Below are 19,719 nucleotides of genomic sequence, written 5' to 3'. Positions count from 1 at the left end.
CCCTTCACAAGATGTAACAATCAATGAGCAGCTGGTAGCATTTAGAGGAAGATGTCCATTTCGAAAATGCATAGCATCAAAACCAGCAAAATATGGGATAAAATTTTGGGTTCTTTGTGATGCGGTTACTAGTTATGCCTGGAGTATCCGACCGTATACAGGCAAAGATATAGGAGCCATGTTCGAAAAAACCCAAGGTATGCGTGTAGTTCTTGATTTGACAGCTGGACATAAAGGGCATAATGTGACTGCAGACAATTTTTTCACATCTTATCAACTTGGACAAAAACTACTGGAAAAACAAATTACTTTAGTTGGAACCATTCGCAAAAATAAGCCTGAGTTGCAGTCAGAGTTAGTAACAACTAAAGGAAGACCTCTTTATTCTTCGACATTTTGTTTTCAAGAGAACACCACCCTCCTATCTTACATCCAAAAAAAAAAACAGACTGGTGTAAAGGTGGTGTAGATACGTTAGATAAAGTTGTGCCCTGTTATACTTGCAAAAGAAAGACAAATCGATGGCCCTAAGTAATATTTAGCAATATGATTGACATATCAGCGTATAATGCTTTTATTTTATTTACATCTGTTAATAAAGGCCAAAACGAAAACTCTTTTTCCAAACGCCGGCGCTTCTTGGAAAACGTAGGCCTACAGCTTACAGCGCCTTATATAAAAAAAAGAGAAACGTTACCAAGGGCTAAATTATCTCGGGAAATCGGTAAGAGAATTCAAGATTTGGATCAACAAGATCAACAGCCATCTATTTCAACAAGACCAGACAAAAGTACAACAAAAAGACGTCGTCGATGCCAACTATGCCAGAAGTCAGATAAAAAAACTGGATTAGTCTGTACCAATTTTGAAACCTTTGTATGTACGGAGCATTCTAAAACGATTGTTTTATGTGACTGATCAAATAACTAAAAACTTGAATTATCTAGATATAATTTTGCTATGAATTCAATTTTAATTTTTTTCTTGAATTTAAATAATTGATATTATATTTTTATTCCATATACTGTATTTAAATATGTGTTTCTTGCTTAGTTTTGCGAAATCGAAAAGGAAAAGATTGAAACAAATGTTGTTAAAAGTATAAAATATTTATGAATTTTAGCTAAATATAATATGCTATATTTTATAAAACATTTTAATATGTAAAATTAGTTCTATACCACAACTTTACCGCTTGGGTCGAATTTGACCCAAAGAACTTGGACGTCAATAATTTTGAAGAACTTATGAAGGTTAAATTCATCCTACCTTTGCAAAAATGCATTTCAATTTAAAATTCAACTGCCAAATGACACGGGTTAAGAATTTTAAGTGGCCGTTAAATAAAAAAAAAACTAACTACGTCTTATTAAAAGTCCTTCAAATTATATGGAGTACCTAATCCTGATTGCATTCTACGTTAATTTATCTATATTGATATTTGTTCCAAAATCACTTGGTTAGGAGATATGTCATAAAGGCTATACTCCATTTTTTGGCGCATTTTTAGCCTTTAGGTCGATTCCGCATGAAGTTTTATTACTAGATATATCCAGATTTTGTTACGGATGTTGTTTTTTTTAACAAATCAGTCGAAAATTTCTGGTGGAGCGACAAACTTTTGCATATCGTATACAATCTGAAGGCAGTCTAAGCTACAGTCCTTGGGATAGACTTGAAAAAGGCTCGCTCTCGAAATGTGGGCGACTTTGTACAAATCTCAACAATTGTGTACATAGCCCAACCTCAAACAGTTGGCATAAAATGGAGCACACGAGATGCATGTAATCCCCCAGAAATATCTGCATCTCTGTGGGAATTAATTTAGAAGTCACCTGGAGAATAGCAATTTTTCTGACAGCTTCATTTGACATTTCGTTTTCACCAACATGGTTGACCAACTCCCAGTTAAATCGATAATTGTGAATATTTCGTAGAACGAATCGCAAAAAATCTGTTGTGAATACAGGAAAACCGACAAACAGCTGACTTTTGTTAGCACTTTGGCCTTACATGACAGTCGATGCTTCTGTTAGCATGGAGGATACGAAATGTTCTATAGCATGCAACACTTTTTTTTACAGCTGCTGACATGTTGATGGAGAAAACAGCACCAAGAGCTCCATTTAGCTGTCTGGTACTAATAATGGCTGGAAAGTTCCGCCTTTGGTTTAGACGGAAGGTCATTATATACATCCCGCCCATAACGCATAGCTAATTTAGGATACCAGAGAGACCGCGCTGCCTCTCACTCGGATTTACTTTTGCATCATCCAGAGATTAGCAATAAGAGGGCGTTGCCTCCATAATGATTGCAAAATTGTGTTAAGATGACTTTGAGCAATATGGTCTGGATTATTGCAAAAGAAACCCATACTCATCCCTTCCAAATTAAAACACACATTTAGCTTTATCGTTTATTCATTTAATTTTGATACGATCACCTGCAGAGTATATCTTTTCTAACTTTTTCAATTTTTCTAATAATTCAACGCGTTGCTTACGTAAAGATTCAACTCGCTTGTTTATATCATTTAGTTGTTCCACGGTGTTATCGTAGTCTCTTAACAGGCTCGGTTTGCTTAGTAGACCTGTTTGAAATGTCAATTCGCGTTTTTCTTTCTGATAGCGCGTACGTTCTACCTTGAGGTGTACCAACCTTTCTCGCACAAGTTTCTTTTGAGACTGCAATTCGAAAAGCGCTTTCTTGTTCATTTGATTAAATAATCGTAAACTATCGATCTTTTCTCTTGTATGTGAAAATGCATGGATATTAGTATTACAGCGACTGCGCGAATTCTCCAAATCTGCATTTCGTTCTGTTAAAGAAAGTTAGAAGAAAGGAGTGTAAAAATGTGGCGCTTTTCTTGTTGAGAACAGTATCAAAGAAAATTTTTTGGCTGTGATGGCTTTAATAAAGTGTAAAGTTGAGTGCGATATCTCGCCTTGAATCAAAAAAATATGCTCTTCGTGGGCTTTTGTGATATGGGGATCACGAAAACTATTACTGAGGGTGTTTTTCGTAAGCAATTCTGCGAGATTTTTCTAACATGCAGCCGATATATGAGTATACCATTACCTTCAATTTTCTTATCGAGTTCTGTTGTTTCGGTCTGCAAGGCCATATATTCTCGTACTCTAAATTTATTCTCAAAGTCATCGATTTTCTAAAAAGAAAAACGAAAAATTTATAGAGGATATGTGTTTTATTACGGATCGGAAACAATATATGTTAGCATAATAAAATATTCCTCACTTACAAAGTGACATGCTAACAAAACAAACAAAACAAAATCGCTGACCTTGCAGCTCGTGTAGGGCCAAATTACAACATTATTCCCACATTCGTCAAAACTGCTGACGACACGTCTGGACATAAGACACCCTTACGCAGGCCCAAACAATTGCACCTATAAATGCAATTTGTATTTGCGAAATAAGAGATTGATCACGTTGAAGGGAAAAATTTCAAAGGTGGGAACTACCAACGAAAGAATGTGGTCACGTGGAAAAACCAACTCCCCCTGTGGAAATGACGGCAGCAGCAAGCAGCAGACTTCAGCAGCAACGGCAACTTTTCGGCAACATTTAGATATAAGTACAATGCGAATTCATTACAGGTGGTGTTAACCCATCAGCTGATTGCTTCTTCTTGATAATTTTCCATACAAAGCCCTGTACAACAAAATGTCAGTTAATCGGATTCTATGAAAATTTTCTTTTGACTTGACATTCATCTGCACGGCGAATTGATTTAATTCGCTTTGCCACCACCTGGTATAGATTCGCCTTGTATAAGTAGATTAGCAATAACTGTAAAGTTTCAGTTATAGTGCAACTCAATAAAGGGGCATAGCTACCATAAAAAATTATTTTTTTTTAATTAACATGATATGATTTAATTAAATTTATATACCAAGGAAAAACTTTATTCAAAATAAGAATACTGTCACTAATCAATAAATCGCACCCTGAAGTATAAGGGGTCTCAACTCAAAATCAGACTTACTTACTTAATTAGCGCTTAACCGTCTAAACGGTTATGGCCGTCCAACAAGGTGCGCCAATCGCTCCTTCGCTCCGCCAGCCGGCACCAACTAGTCACACCAAGTGAGTTGAAATCGTTTTCCACCTGGTCCTTCCAACGTAGTGGGGCCGCCCTCTACCTCTGCTTTCATAGTCGGGTTCCGATAGAAACACTTTCTTGCCCGGAGCATCATCTTTCATTCGCATAACATGGCTTAGCCAGCGTAGCCGCTGCGTTTTAATTCGCTAGACTATGTGGATGTCTGCGTATAGCTCGTACAGCTCATCATTAAATCTTCTTCGCTACTCGCCATCGCCAACGCGTAGAGGTCCATAAATCGTTGGAAGAACTTTTCTCTCGAACACTCCTTAAGCCTCTTCATCTGCTGTTGTCATGGTCCATGATTCTGCCCCATATAGCAGGACGGGTACGATAAGTGACTTGTAGAGTATGATTTTCGTTCGCCGAGAGGGGACCTCACTTTTCAATTGCCTACCTAGTCCAAAGTAGCATTTATTGGCAAGATTGATTCTTCGCTGGATTTCAGTGCTGATGTTGTTGCTCAAAATCAGCCAGACTTTATTAAAATGATTCAGAAAAGCATACTAGTTTTGTTGTTCCTTAAAAAACCAGTCCATTATACCCAAACATATCCGCACCTGATAAAAAGACGGCTAACGGTGCATATGCGTAATATTATTTCTTGGTATAGAAGGAATACATACATAATGTTACGAATATTAGCAACACTAAGGGGTACTGTCATCTCTAAGCCAATGCTAAGTAGTGACTTTTATGCACATCAATAATTCAATCATTATGTATACACATATGTACGTACACGCAGCAGAGAAGCAACGCACAAACACATGCAGATATCTTATCTGAGATGCTCCCAAAAGTATGCAATTATAATTGTGGAAGTGTCGCTCTCAAATCCACACGCATATGAGAGCTACACAGGTGTATCTGTAGTTATAATTATATACCAGTAACTAAGTAAATTCTGGTAGCGCCTAGAAGATGCAACGAGGAAATCACACAGTATAAAAGCAGCAACAGTAGAGGCGCGACAATCAGTTTCATTTAAGCAAGCTATTGGTTGTGAAGTATCAGTGTTATTGTGAGGTACTTTAATAAAGGCCATTTTGCATTATTAAATATTGGAGTTATTTATTCAACAGTTTAGTGATTCGAACTTAGCAGAAGGTTGCAAATAAGAGGATTTGCTGTAAATTCGTTACAACACAATAAGGATGTTAAAAATTACTAGATTTAATCGGCAATGCTAAAATATTTTTTTTTTATGTTTTATGGTGGATAAGTCTTCAATCCGATTCTCTTAATCCTGAGATATAATGATTTTAAAAATGGTTTTCTATCACGTGTCTAAAACACGATACAGGCCTAGTTATTGATTATTAATATTTTTACTACACAAATAGAATAAATAAATAAATAAATGTTAGGCGCGATATCCTCCGAAGAGATTATACTTTATGATTATACTTTACATAGCGTTCATAGACCGTCGCTTTAAATGTGCAATAATATATGTATACACAACACAACAAAATATACAAAAACAAAAGCCAAGGCGAATCCATACCAGTTGGTGGCAAAGCGAATTCAACAATTTCGCCGTGCAGAAGAAGGTCAAGAAAATTTTCATTGATTTCGATTAACTGACATATTGTTGTACAAGGCTTTGTATGGAAAATTATCAAGAAGAAGCAATCAGCTGTTGGGATAAAACCACCTCTACTGAGTTCGCCTTGACACAAGCAAGCAATGTGTTCTTTTCTGAGAGTGACGCTAAAGGGCCCATTACTGATATTTAGCATAGACTTGACTTGACTTTACGTAAACTGGGCAACTTAGCCACGATTATATTCCACTTAGCGCATACAGTCTGGCATCATAATCAATAAATGTCAATTTGTATGCCAAAATGTCAAAATGAAATGAAAACAAGCAAGTGGCATCTCAAAATGTAAACGTCACTTAGAACTTACATAGAAAATAAAAATTCAACAGACTTCTAAGTCAAGTTAAGTGTTGCCAAGTTTTGAGTAATCAGTAACATGAAATGTTCATTTAACAGAACTGTAAGTAACCGTTCTCAAGTCAAGTCTATGCTAAGTATCAGTAATGGGCCCTTAATGTTTCACCTCTTTGAAATATAGACAGCACGAAAACTGAGATTCATTCAACGCAATGCACTGCTTAGCTTAAACAAGTTCACGCAAGAAGCATCGAATAAATAGGTAATTGAGAGCGCATTGATCGCGCGAACCAATTGGTTTTCATGTCAGTCAAGGCCGCGGTACAATGATATTTTTCATATAGATGCGTTTAACACAAGCTCATGCATTCCAATAACATCGCCACAATCAACCAAGATGTTGCGTTTGAAAATATGAAGGAACTTCAGACTTGGCAATTGAAGTTTATTACGCCTTGCCCATTCACATACAAAATTTCGCGAAGAACTATTATAAACATTCTCGCTATACAACAAAAATACTTGCTAACATATTTTGTGTCATAATCGATTGTTATATTGCAGTTTTTAATTGCGAAAAATGTTAGAAAAAGTACAAATTATTGGGAAAGGTTCGATTCGAGCTCAAGGCCAGAACAATAATTTTTTCTAATGATAATTATTGTTATTTTTTAATTTTTCTAAATTTGAAAAATTGTATTTTTGTTTTTGGAATAGTAAGTAGAAAATTTTTCAGACAACCTGCCATAGCTGCGCAGATAGATCCATTTCGAAGGGTGCTAAGCCTTCATCATCAGTACGCTTTAGGCATGCTGTGCTAACCATTTAGCTATACAGCGGTGGTGTGTTTGACTGGCAAATTTGCTACTTCTATTCCTTTTTACCAACCATATTTATTCAGCGTTGCGCCAATTTTTCAAATTTAGAAAAATTAAAAAATAACAATAATTATCATTAGAAAAAATTATTGTTCTGGCCTTGAGCTCGAATCGAACCTTGACTCATTTATCAACAGGCCGATAAAAACAAAAACAATTGTTAATAAACCATGAGCACTTGGGAATGTCAAACAAAGTAATTGACAATAAACAAAAATCCAACATTATCAGTGATTTGCACCAGATGGCGCAACGCTGAATAAATATGGTTGGTAAAAAGGAATAGAAGTAGCAAATTTGCCAGTCAAACACACCACCGCTGTATAGCTAAATGGTTAGCACAGCATGCCTAAAGCGTACTGATGATGAAGGCTTAGCACCCTTCGAAATGGATCTATCTGCGCAGCTATGGCAGGTTGTCTGAAAAATTTTCTACTTACTATTCCAAAAACAAAAATACAATTTTTCAAATTTAGAAAAATTAAAAAATAACAATAATTATCATTAGAAAAAATTATTGTTCTGGCCTTGAGCTCGAATCAAACCTTGACTCATTTATCAACAGGCCGATAAAAACAAAAACAATTGTTAATTATTGGGAAAAATAACTTCAAATTTGCAAAGTGTGCCAACACCCTTAGCCAAAGCAAATGTCAAATTCTTCTTATGATTTGCTTGGAACAAAATTAGGGAGTTGGCTCCTTTGCAATATCAGATGGTGCCAGTGTCGCTCATTCCACCGTTCTCCATAAAAATACTTACAATCTACTCATAATGCATAAGCTTGTGTTAAACTCACCTGTATGAAAAACTGCTTATGTGTCAGAGCTATCACCTCTTAGACAGCAACTAACAAAATCTATCATCCGGTGGCAAAATTCTGAGCCAGATAAATAATTTTGCATGTAAATGCAACAACAACGATTTGAGCCAGATAAATCCAGATAGAAGTCTGGTTCAATTTGTGAGCCAGGTAATTTGTTAATTTTTTATTTTTTTTTTTTCTCGGACGTTGTGACAGCGCACTGCCCTCAAGTGGCCCGATGAAACCAGGCTAATCCTGTTTTATACTTTTTTTTTTTGTTTTTTTTTTTTTTTGTATCCTAATTCTTATTTATGTGTTATTTCTAATTTTTTTGTTACCGAGTCTTTGAGAGGCAGTGGCTTCTTAAGCGCCGAGATTTAAAACCGCTCAGCTACAGAGAAACTCATCAGCTGAGAAATATAGATTCACAAAATACAATAGACTAAAAGTATAAATATAATTTTTTAATTATTAAGAGAAGATAGAACCGTCTTTTTTATGGCAAAGAGCGAGTCCGAAACATCAATTATTCTCGAGTGAGAGTTATAATCTTCACACAAACATAGAAAAGGTTCGTGTAGTTGGAAATTGCTTCTGCATTGTTTAAGAATTATAGGTTTATAATGCCTTGAAACTCGGCATGGAACATTCCAGTTTACCTCGTTCAAAGAAATGGGCTTGAAATCGATCCATTTAAAAGTCTAGCCATAAATAGTACACCTAGCATTTCTCTACGCCTTGCAAGGGTAGGAAGATTTATTAGTTTTAATCGATTAGTGTAAGGACGAAGATTATAAGGAGAGTCCCATTGAAGATTTCTCAAAGCGAAAAGTAAAAACTGTTTTTGAACTTGATAACGCGGATTCCAAATTATCGATCCATATTCTAATATCGGGCTCACCAATGATGTAAAAAGGGTTTTTGTAACGTATGCTAAAACTCCTCTCGCTTTATTGACTGTGGCATTAATATGAGGGTTGAAACTAAGTTTGCAATTCATTGTAACTCCCAAGTCGACAAAAACATCAACGCTTTCCAGAGTTGGCCATTAATTGTGTAGGAAGCTGGCTGAATGTTCCCACGTGAAAAACACATGGATTTACATTTTTCTATGTTGAGAGGTATAAAATTCGCATTGCACCAAGTAACTAAACGATTTAAATCCGCCTTAAGTGCAGAACGTTCTTCAACCGACGCGTATGACTTAAAAAGTTTTACGTCGTCGGCATACATTAAAATTTTATAATATTTTATAGTTGTGGAAACATCGTTTATAAAGATCAAAAACAGAATAGGACCGAGATGGCTGCCCTGAGGCACACCGTAGGGAACACCTGCGACATTCGAACAAATGTTTTTAAAAATGACTCTTCGAGTTCTACCGCAACGATAGGAGGAGATCCAGCGAGTTAGGCCAGGTTGAAAACCAAACAATTCGAGTTTATAAACAAGTAATGAGTGGCGTTCTTTGTCGAATGCTTTGCTGAAATCAGTGTATTAGTTATAACGTCGGTATGATGATTGTTTCTAAACCCATTAAAGACGTGTGTTGTAAATTCAAGCAAATTGTTTGTGGTTGATTTGGCTCTACAAAAGCAGAACTATCTATCAATGTAGAAATCGAAAGTGTAAGGTGATTAGTAACGATTGATTCGAAAAGCTTAGGGATAGCGGAGAGCTTTGCTATTCCACGATAGTTTTCAATAGACGACTTGCTTCCTTTTTTATGGAGTGGGATAAGAAAAGATTCCTTCCAAGCCGTCGGGAAAATGCCATTTTTTAAAGAGAGGTTAAACAGATCAGTAAGGGGCTGGTAAATGTATTCCGCACATTTTTTAAGAAAACATGTTGGGATCAAATCGGGACCGTATTTGAAGGATTCTTTTAGGGTTTTTAGATGTAGTAGAATATCTTCAGGCAGCAAATGTGGGGCATATATTGAGTTACTAGAATGGAGCTCATACGGATAATTTGTAGATGATGAATCAACCACAGCAGAGTAATTAGAGTGAAAGAATTAAGGAAACCCGTTAGTTCTGCGTTTAGAATTTACGAAATCATAAAGACTTCGGGTGGCAAATAATGTTTCTTTTAATTTTACATATGCAAGCTTTATAACACTTCTTATTAAGTTCAAAATACTTACGACGGAAAATAGCGTACTGTGCATAATGAGAATGTAAACCGGTTCTCTTATATAATTCGAATAAACATGATTTCTTATTTTTTAAAGCTTTTAAATCTTAAGTAAACCAGGCTTGCACTGGTTCAATGTACGAGCATGTGCGTTTGGGTATATGTTTTTCAAATAAAGTATAAATGGTTTTAATAAAATGTAAAACGTTTTCCTCTACATCCCCTTTATATCGAGGCCACGTTATCTCAGAAAGCTCTTTATTTAAATTGTTGAAATTAGTTTTGGAAAAATCAAAGCATCTGGTAGAGACACATGTTTTGTTAGTGGAGCCGACTTCGTTGCTTATGATTTCGTAAGTTATCTCAAAAGAAGGATGGTAAACGTCTTCTGGCAAAACAAGAGATTCACACCGATTTATAGAGAATTTAGATATGTCGTCAACAAATGCTAAGTCTAAGAATTTTCCATACTTATTCGGAAAGAAGTTGATCTGATTAAGGCAAAGATCAGTAATTCCATCCAAAATGTCATTGTTATGCATTTTGGATGATACGGGGACAATATTGTGATCAACGGTATTCCAATATATATGTGGCAGGTTAAAGTCGCCTAAAACAATCATTGAGTCCGTGGGCTTTATCATCGAATTGAATGATTGTAACAGTGAAATATGGCGCATATACGCTGATAGATCAGAAGACGGTGGAATATAGCAAACGGCTAAGTAAATATGACCCCGGCCTAGTAAGATTCGGATGCATTTAAACTCGATGGAATCAACTTCGGTTACTTCTTTTTAGGTGGGCAACGCGGCCTTTAATATACCTACTTTTTCAAAAATAGATGTCGCTGCTTAGCCTTTCTCCGTATGAGTTAAATGAAAAACAGCGGCGACTCTGCCTATCACATTTCACGTGTGCGAAAATTTCACGACATCTGCTTCTCAAGTCTCTCACTGCTCCGGAGCATTCCCGTGAGAATTGAGCGTGAGCCGGAGCTGTAAAACTCACTTAAAGACGGCAAATGACTTCTATTTTTTTGAATCGCAATATGCAAAGCGAACAATTTTCTATGCTAACGAAAAAATTTATATGTACATTCATGCATATTTTTAACATTCGCAGCGCAAACATGCGGCAAATACATACGATGTTGCTACGCCACTTGTTCAGCGAAGACTAATGCGGCAGTTACCCACCGACGTGTGCCGTACGTAAGGACGTTTGTCGTACGAAGCACGTTTGACCGAACTCTCAAGCACGTAGGAATCAATGTGTGCGTCTGTGTATATGTACATAACATATTTGTGTGTGTATTGTTTACAGATAAGCACTGTTGCCATTGACCATTTTGCATGTATGCTTATGGAAACATCAACTTTTTGCAATTTAATTTTTGATATTGTAAAAGGCCGGAATACATATTAAATAAGTATAAATAGATTAAATATTTATAATCAGCACTTTTACATAATTATTTCGAATTATTTCCACAATTTTTCAAACTTTAATTAGGCGTTTTTGCATAAAATTGCAAACGGTCAAAAATTAGCGCACAAAAGTTTACTAGGCAACTCTGTCTAGTGAGAGAGCGATCAGCTGACACGTTCTTACGGAAAAAATCAAAATTGTTTTGATTTCTACGTTCCGGGCTACGTACGTACGGGCGTTGCACGTCGGTGAGTTTTCGTTTACATTGCACACTCATAAGATAGGTCGTGTCAGCTGACACGTTTTTTCTACGTACGTTCGTGGGTAACTGCCGCATAAAGCGGGAGTCATTGGTGCCATATGTCGTATCGCTGTAGTCGTATCCCTAACGTAATCAGCTGTTTATCGTTACGACGGTAAACCAAAAACCAATTGGTTGGCTACGATACGGTTACGACCTTAAGCGCCAAATACACGACACGAACATTTCCGCGAACATTCCCGTTATGTCATGTTTCTGCGACCTTTTCTGTCGTGTATGGTGGTGTTTGCCAGTTCGCGCAAATGTTCGCCAAACATCAAAATATTTTAATTTTTGGCGAACATTTGCGCGAACTGTTCGTGCATGTATGGCGAAATAGCTCATAATCGTAGTAATTTCTGAACGGAACAGACGTGCGCGGAAAAGTAAAATGGACAATAAACAAGTAAGGAAGGTTAAGTTCGGGTGTAACCGAACATTGCATACTCAGTTGAGAGCTATGGTGACAACATAAGGGAAAATAACCATGTAGGAAAATGAACCGAGGGAAACCCTGGAATGTGTATCAAATGAAAGGCATTAAAGAGTATTTTATGAGGGAGTGGGCCATAGTTCTATAGGTGGACGCCATTTAGGGATATAGCCATAAAGGTGGATCAGGGTTGACTCTAGAATGCGTTTGTACGATATGGGTATCAAATGAAAGGTGTTAATGAGTATTTTAAAAGGGAGTAATCCTTAGTTCCATAGGTGGACGCCGTTTCGAGATATCGCCATAAAGGTGGACCAGGGGTGACCCTAGAATTTGTTTGTACAATATGGGTATCAAAAGGAAGGTGTTAATGAGTATTTTAAAAGGGAGTAATCCTTAGTTCCATAGGTGGACGCCGTTTCGAGATATCGCCATAAAGGTGGACCAGGGGTGACCCTAGAATTTGTTTGTACAATATGGGTATCAAAAGAAAGGTGTTAATGAGTATTTTAAAAGGGAGTAATCCTTAGTTCCATAGGTGGACGCCGTTTCGAGATATCGCCATAAAGGTGGACCAGGAGTGACCCTAGAATTTGTTTGTACAATGTGGGCATCAAACGAGAGGTGTTAATGAGTATTTTAAAAGGAGTGGGCCTTAGTTCTGTAGGTGGACGCCATTTCGAAATATCGCCATAAAGGTGGACCAGGGGTGACTCCAGAATGTGTTTGAACGATATGGGTATCAAATTAAAGGTATTAATGAGGGTTTTAAAAGGGAGTGGTGGTCGCATTTTCGAGATATCGCCATAACGATGGACCAGGGGTGACCCTAGAATTTGTTTGTACAATATGGGTATCAAAAGAAAGGTGTTAATGAGTATTTTAAAAGGGAGTAATCCTTAGTTCCATAGGTGGACGCCGTTTCGAGATATCGCCATAAAGGTGGAGCAGGGGTGACCCTAGAATTTGTTTCTACAATATGGGTATCAAAAGAAAGGTGTTAATGAGTATTTTAAAAGGGAGTAATCCTTAGTTCCATAGGTGGACGCCGTTTCGAGATATCGCCATAAAGGTGGGCCAGGGGTGACTCTAGAATTCGTTTGTGCAATATGGATATCAAACGAAAGGAGTTAATGAGTATTTTGAAAGGGAGTGGGCCTTAGTTCTATGGGTGGACGCGTTTTCGAGGTATCGCAATAAAGGTGGACCAGGGGTGACTCTACAATGAGTTTGTACGATATGGGTATCAAATTAAAGGTATTAATGAGAGTTTTAAAAGGGAGTGGTGTGAAGGCGTTTTCCAGATATCGACCAAAATGTGGACCAGGGTGACCCAGAACATCATCTGTTGGATACCGCTAATTTATTTATATATGTAATACCTGCCAAGATTTTAAGGGTTTTTTATTTCGCCCTGCAGAAATTTTTCATTTTCTTCTACTTAATATGGTAGGTGTCACAACCATTTTATAAAGTTTTTTTCTAAATTTATATTTCGCGTCAATAAAACAATCCAATTACCTTACCATGTTTCATCCCTTTTTTCGTATTTGGTATAGAATTATGGCATTTTTTCATTTTTCGTAATTTTCGATATCGAAAAAGTGGGCGTGGTCATAGTCGGATTTCGTTCATTTTTCATACCAAGATAAAGTGAGTTCAAGTAAGCACGTGAACTAAGTTCATTAAAGATATGTCGATTTTTGCTCAAGTTATCGTGTTAACGGCCATGCGGAAGGACAGACGGACGACTGTGTATAAAAACTGGGCGTGGCATCAACCGATTTCGCCCATTTTCACAGAAAACAGTTAACGTCATAAAATCTATGCCCCTACCAAATTTCAAAAGGATTGGTTAATTTTTGTTCGACTTATGGCGTTAAAAGTATCCTAGACAAATTAAATGAAAAAGGGCGGAGCCACGCCCATTTTGAAATTTTCTTTTATTTTTGTATTTTGTTGCACCATATTATTACTGGAGTTGAATGTTGACATAATTTACTTATATGCTGTAAAGATATTAAATTTTTTGTTAAAATTTTACTTAAAAAAAAATTGTTTTTAAAAGTGGGCGTGGTCCTTCTCCGATTTTGCTAATTTTTATCAGGCAGACATATAGTAATAGGAGTAACGTTCCTGCCAAATTTCATCATGATATCTTCAACGACTGCCAAATTACAGCTTGCAAAACTTTTAAATTACCTTCTTTTAAAAGTGGGCGGTGCCACGCCCACTGTCCAAAATTTTACTAATTTTCTATTCTGCGTCATAAGTTCAACTCATCTACCAAGTTTCGTCGCTTTAGCTGTCTTTTGTAATGAATTATCGCACTTTTTCGGTTTTTCGAAATTTTCGATATCGAAAAAGTGGGCGTGGTTATAGCCCGATATCGTTCATTTTAAATAGCGATCTGAGATGAGTGCTCAGGAACCTACATACCAAATTTCATCAAGATACCTCAAAATTTACTCAAGTTATCGTGTTAACGGACAGACGGACGGACGGACGGACGGACATGGCTCAATCAAATTTTTTTTCGATCCTGATTATTTTGATATATGGAAGTCTATATCTATCTCGATTCCTTTATATATGTACAACCAACCGTTATCCAATCAAACTTAATATACTCTGTGAGCTCTGCTCAACTGAGTATAAAATTTCTGAGTGAATTTATTGAAATGTATAAATCTTTGCCATCATTGTGGCAAGTAAAAAGCAAAGATTATTGTAATAGAATTAAAAAGAATAATGATTATGCGACTTTAATCGAAAAATTAAAAATTTTTTTGTAAAAGTTGGTCAAATGGTGCCTTGCTCATACGAACGTAATTTTTAAAATCATTTTGTGACGTGAATTCCAGTTCTTTAATAAGCTCACTTTGTCCAAGAACTGCTCGTTTTTTACCCCAAATTCTTTTTTTGCGATCTTCTCTCTTTTTTTTACGCTTAATTGCCACAGCGAGCAATATTGCTGCAGCACAATTGTTGTCCGTATTCATCGCTGTCTGAAAGAGAACTAATGTTCGGCCAAAAGTTCGTATGGTGTACGGCCAAAGCTGCGAACAAGATTGCGGAATGTTCGCGGAAATGTTCGTGTCGTGTATTTGGCGCTTTAGCGGCACCAATAATCGATTGCATTGATTCCCATAAGGTTGGTCGAATCAGCTGTTATAAAGTTACCGATACGGTTACCGATAAAGCACCAATGTCTGCAGCTTAAATCATTTGGTAAGCAAAGAGCGCAACCTGTCTGTGTGAAGAGCATAACCTGCTTGTCTGATCAATTGATCTATGAAACGCCGATGTCTGCTTTAAGTACTCCAAAATTTCATAGCCCAAGGGACTAGATTTCCATGCAGAGATATGCTCGTATCTTGTTAGTGCGTATACATATCTCGTGACATTATTGAACACCACTTCAATTTTATGAGCAGACTGGGAGTCCATCTTGCTGTAGATGAGTTCAGGATAACAAATGATGGGTAGTATAAGTTGTATAGCCAGCTTTCTCCTATTGAAAACCGGAGTATATGAGGCAAAAATCGTAGGTTACGTAAAACATAATAAACTTTACTTATGATAGAGTTGACATGATCGGAACATGTTAGGCTAGAATTAATGATAAAACCTAGATTAGTAACATTTGAAACAAATTGTACACTCTTATCTCCTAAACATACCGGTGGAATGGTTAAGGAGTCGACGCGTTTGTTGCATATAGGGAGAACATAGGACTTAGAGCAGTTCAAGCGAAGGCCGTTTTGCAAAGCCCAAAATGCGATAAATGATAGGTCTTTGTTGAAATCAGAACATAATTCATTAGTCTCCACAAGAGGGCGTGACATGTAAGGCAAACCCAAAGTATCTTAATAGCTTTGAACACAGTAGTTCTTGATTGACGGAATCAAATGCCTAAGAAAAGTCTAGCAAACGCAGCAGCGTGATATGGTCGTTGTGAAATGGTATGCGGATGTCGTCAAATATTTTGATCATAGCCGTGGTGCAGCTGTGCTTGGCTCTAAAACCAGACTGGAACGGAGATAACAAGCCAAAACGATTAAATGTATATGGATTTTCTCAGACATAATAGACTCAATTACTTTGGACAGTGCAGGCAAGATACTTATAGGACGAAAATCATTGGGACTTTATATTGAAAACCATAAACAAACAAGGAGTACGAATGTGAAATCCTTTGGTTGATTGCCTTCATAATTAATATTAAAATTTAACTAACCTTTTGTAGAACAGCCGCGGTATGTTGAAATTGGATTAATTGTAATCGCTTGTCGGATACATGCTTTCGAAAATTATTAATTTCTTCAATGAGCGGAGGTATAATCTAGAGATGAGAAAATTAAACACAATGTAGAGCTAGTTTAACTTTAAAAATATTGTGCTCCATAAACAAAGTGTATGTAATATTTGGTTTGAATTTTTTTAAATTTCAATTAACTCTATTTATATTTATGTGAGCTAAATACTTTATATTCTCTTATAAGTACTAGGAACTTTACTTTACGCTTACTTTTTCCTTCACACTCATTTTTCAAACTTACCACAGCTAGCCTGCCATTGTTGCTTTTGATAAGACTCGCACGCACGAGAGCTTCAAATTCTTTCTCTTTATCAATATTCTGTTGGAGCAATGCTATCTTTTTTGCTCTCAATTCCTTCGCAATCTCTTCAAATTTCTCTGTTAATCGATTTTCGACTACAAGCATTTGATCCAATTTTTTTGTGACCTCTTTAAGTTTAGCTGCATGTTTCATTTCCAATTCTTCAGGTTCTTCGGTGATTCTTTGAAAGCTTTTCTTACGCTTATAATAATCGATAACTTTACGATTAAGATGAAATTGCACTTTTCGTTCGATTTCCAACTCCTCCAATTTCTTACATAATTCCTCCATTAATAGAAATTTATCTAAGCTCTCGCGCAGAATGGTGTCCGGATGTTTATATTCCGATTTAGCTACTGCTTGATTAATAAGTTTATTTAAAAAGTTCTCCGTTTCTTCAATAAGCAGAAGACGCAATCTTTCTTGCTCCAGTGCTTCTTTAGATAAATCTCTCGACGGTATTTGCTCTACAACTACATCATGCATTAGGAAATCATCCAAAGCTTCAGCTTCTTCAGCTTTGACTTCGAATTCCTCTGCCGGGGTTTCTAATAGTGCTGCTAATCCTGTATCCTCTGAAAGAGAAAATATTATCGCCGATAATGGTTCTGTTTCTATAGATTCCTCTAACTCTTCTTCTTCAACTTCCTCTTCAATTACTTCAACTGGAACTTTCTCTGCTATAACTTCTCCAGTGAGTGGATCTACAAATACACCTACATCTTTTTGCAGCGATTCCTCTTGGTCTTTGCCATCTGTGGTGCGAATACCTTTTTTAGTCCCAGAGGCTATTGATAAAACCTCGAGGCTTGGTACTCCACTGAAGGTTTCAAGAAAATCATTAAAATTAAAAGATAATTCATCTTCATCATCCTTAGAGATATCCGATTCACTACTTGAAGATATTTCGTAGTCCGCTAAATTAGCTTCAAGTATTACACGTTGTACTTCGCGTTCCTGGCGACTGTCTATTTTCTCAATGCTTCTATCTTGGCTAAGAATCTGTGACGGCGAAGCGGCTTCGGCCCTTAAACTTGTGTTTTTTTGCGCGTGGTCATTTCCTGAAGGAGCCGATTTCTCCTTCCTATGTAATATTAAAGTTTCTTTTGCTGACATAATGTTAGGTGAGCCAAAAGAAAAAAAGCAAAAAATAGATTCTCCTTAAATATGTGTAACTAATAAAACGTGAAACCGTCTCTCGAACGAAAATTGTTTGAATGACTCAATAGACGTAAATAGCAAAAAACATAAAATTTCTTTAAACGTAATTACATCACATTTGAATTGAATATTTTTCAGTACTTTTCCCTAAGTTATGTAAGCATATATGGCACATTACTATAAAATACCAAAAATTTCACTATGTAGGTACTAGCATATAATGCTGCACGACAACAACGAGTCAGCACAAGATAACAAAAGATACATGTACGCAGAAATGAAACATACGCTGTCGATCAACGACAGCGCACGCACTCGCGGGCACGAACATTAGGAACATAAGAGTGAGAAGAATTACATAATAATAATAACATGAAATGTTATACTGACATTTTTCCGCTGTTGCTTTTGATTCCCAGATAGACGAAGTCCTTCAAAGATTATTTAGATTTATGTCCCTCAAGAGTGACCCGACTGTCAAGACGCAAATACGCAGATTCAATCCGACATGAAATACTCTTCCAAATACTATGTAGTTTTTGTGTCCCCCTTTTCCGGCATACAATGCACGCCTTAAGCTGGAGTCATTGGTGCCGTATGTCGTATCGCTGTATCCGTATCCCTAACGTAATCAGCTGTTTATCGTTACGACGGAAAACCAAAACCCAATTGGTTGGCTACGATACGGTTACGACCTTAGCGGCACCAATAATCGATTGCATTGATTCTCATAAGGTTGGTCGAATCAGCTGTTAAAAAGTTACCGATACGGTTACCGATAAAGCACCAATGTCTCCAGCTTTAGAGTCGCTAACTGTTGAGTTTTAAAGTATACACAAGAAATTGTGTAAACTTTGAAATTCTGATTATGTAAAGCAAAACAGTGAACAAAAAAACTCACTGATAAAAACTTCGTGAGTTTTCTTGGCAGCCAGTGTACACTGACATTCAAAACTCATACGCACTGTTGCAGAATGACATTCTTGTTTTCATGGCGTTTGATAAATATTTTCTCACTGGCATAAGACTTTTACATTCAGCGCTCATTCAGCAAAACAATATGCACAATAATTTACAGAATCGCATGAAAATTTAAAGTGTAAATTGTGTGTGCAAATGAGTTTTCAATGAGTGTACATTTTTCACTTTTGCACAGTTAGAGAATTGACCCCCTGAAATAGTTTGTTAACAAAAAAGGTCAATTGTTCCACTGTAAAAAATCGATAAAAAATCAATCAGTCTAGTCGAAAATTTCTCTTAATATAACATTCGCCGGAGATAAGAAACTAAAACAATTTATTTATATTATATCTCGTTTATTTTTTCCTTTACCTAATTGAGGATCCTAAAAACTTATAAATAAAATTGTTTACCCGAAAAAACTTTGCTATCTATAAAAATTTTGCCAATTTCTCTTCATTGCTTGTGGTCACAGTCAAACGCATTTGTTGAGCTCCCTCATCGCTGTCGCTCAAAACCAAATCACCCAGCGATGTAACCATACGTTCGCCCTCCAAATAATCATATGATTGTCTATGTCTATGTTCGACATCACCATCTGAATCTGAAGAATCATAAGCACCAACGCTTGAGGTACGCCAAACGTCGATGGTTTGATTAGCGCTCTCTGTAACGTTAATAGGATTTCTTATCGTTGTGTGCTTTTGTATGCCCGAATAAGATGAAGCGTACGATGTCTCATCGCTTGCAGATGTTTCCTCACAACTTGTGCAATCGTTTTCATTCGGCTTTGTATAATCAGTAATTTTCAAAATAACTGAACCATTTATTGTTGCTAGGGGATTTAGTGAGCGTCCGCGTTCGGTTTGAGTTGATTTATTTTCATATCTGCATTTGCTTTTGACTTTTCTATTGCCTCGAACTTGAGACATATTCCTTTTGGACTTTTATTACCAAAAT

The 19,719-nt window shown here is 36.7% G+C and overlaps 1 protein-coding gene across 1 annotated transcript; it reads right to left on the bottom strand.

Annotated features, from left to right (window-relative positions):
* Positions 1 to 2,421: 2,421 nt before the first annotated feature.
* Positions 2,422 to 17,754, bottom strand: LOC137246070 (cilia- and flagella-associated protein 184-like). Its single transcript, XM_067777168.1, has 4 exons — positions 16,579 to 17,754; positions 16,257 to 16,361; positions 3,080 to 3,167; positions 2,422 to 2,819 (listed from the first exon to the last, which is right to left on the bottom strand). The coding sequence occupies exons 1-4, from the start codon at positions 17,752 to 17,754 to the stop codon at positions 2,422 to 2,424; spliced, it is 1,767 nt and encodes a 588-aa protein (XP_067633269.1).
* Between the last annotated feature and the right edge of the window lie 1,965 nt (positions 17,755 to 19,719).

Source organism: Eurosta solidaginis, chromosome 3 (genome assembly GCF_040869045.1).
Source record: "Eurosta solidaginis isolate ZX-2024a chromosome 3, ASM4086904v1, whole genome shotgun sequence".
In the NCBI taxonomy this organism is placed as follows: Eukaryota; Metazoa; Arthropoda; class Insecta; order Diptera; family Tephritidae; genus Eurosta; species Eurosta solidaginis.
This window is presented reverse-complemented; position numbering and strand designations above follow the sequence as displayed.

What these genes read in the sequence shown, in the direction of transcription:
- LOC137246070 (XM_067777168.1), bottom strand. Translation starts at nt 17,754, where the DNA reads ATGTCAGCAAAAGAAACTTTAATATTACATAGGAAGGAGAAATCGGCT. An exon ending in ACAATGGCAGGCTAGCTGTG is followed by an intron (nt 16,362 to 16,578) that starts GTAAGTTTGAAA and finishes TCTCATCTCTAG; the next exon opens with ATTATACCTCCGCTCATTGA. An exon ending in ACTCGATAAGAAAATTGAAG is followed by an intron (nt 2,820 to 3,079) that starts GTAATGGTATAC and finishes TTTCTTTAACAG; the next exon opens with AACGAAATGCAGATTTGGAG.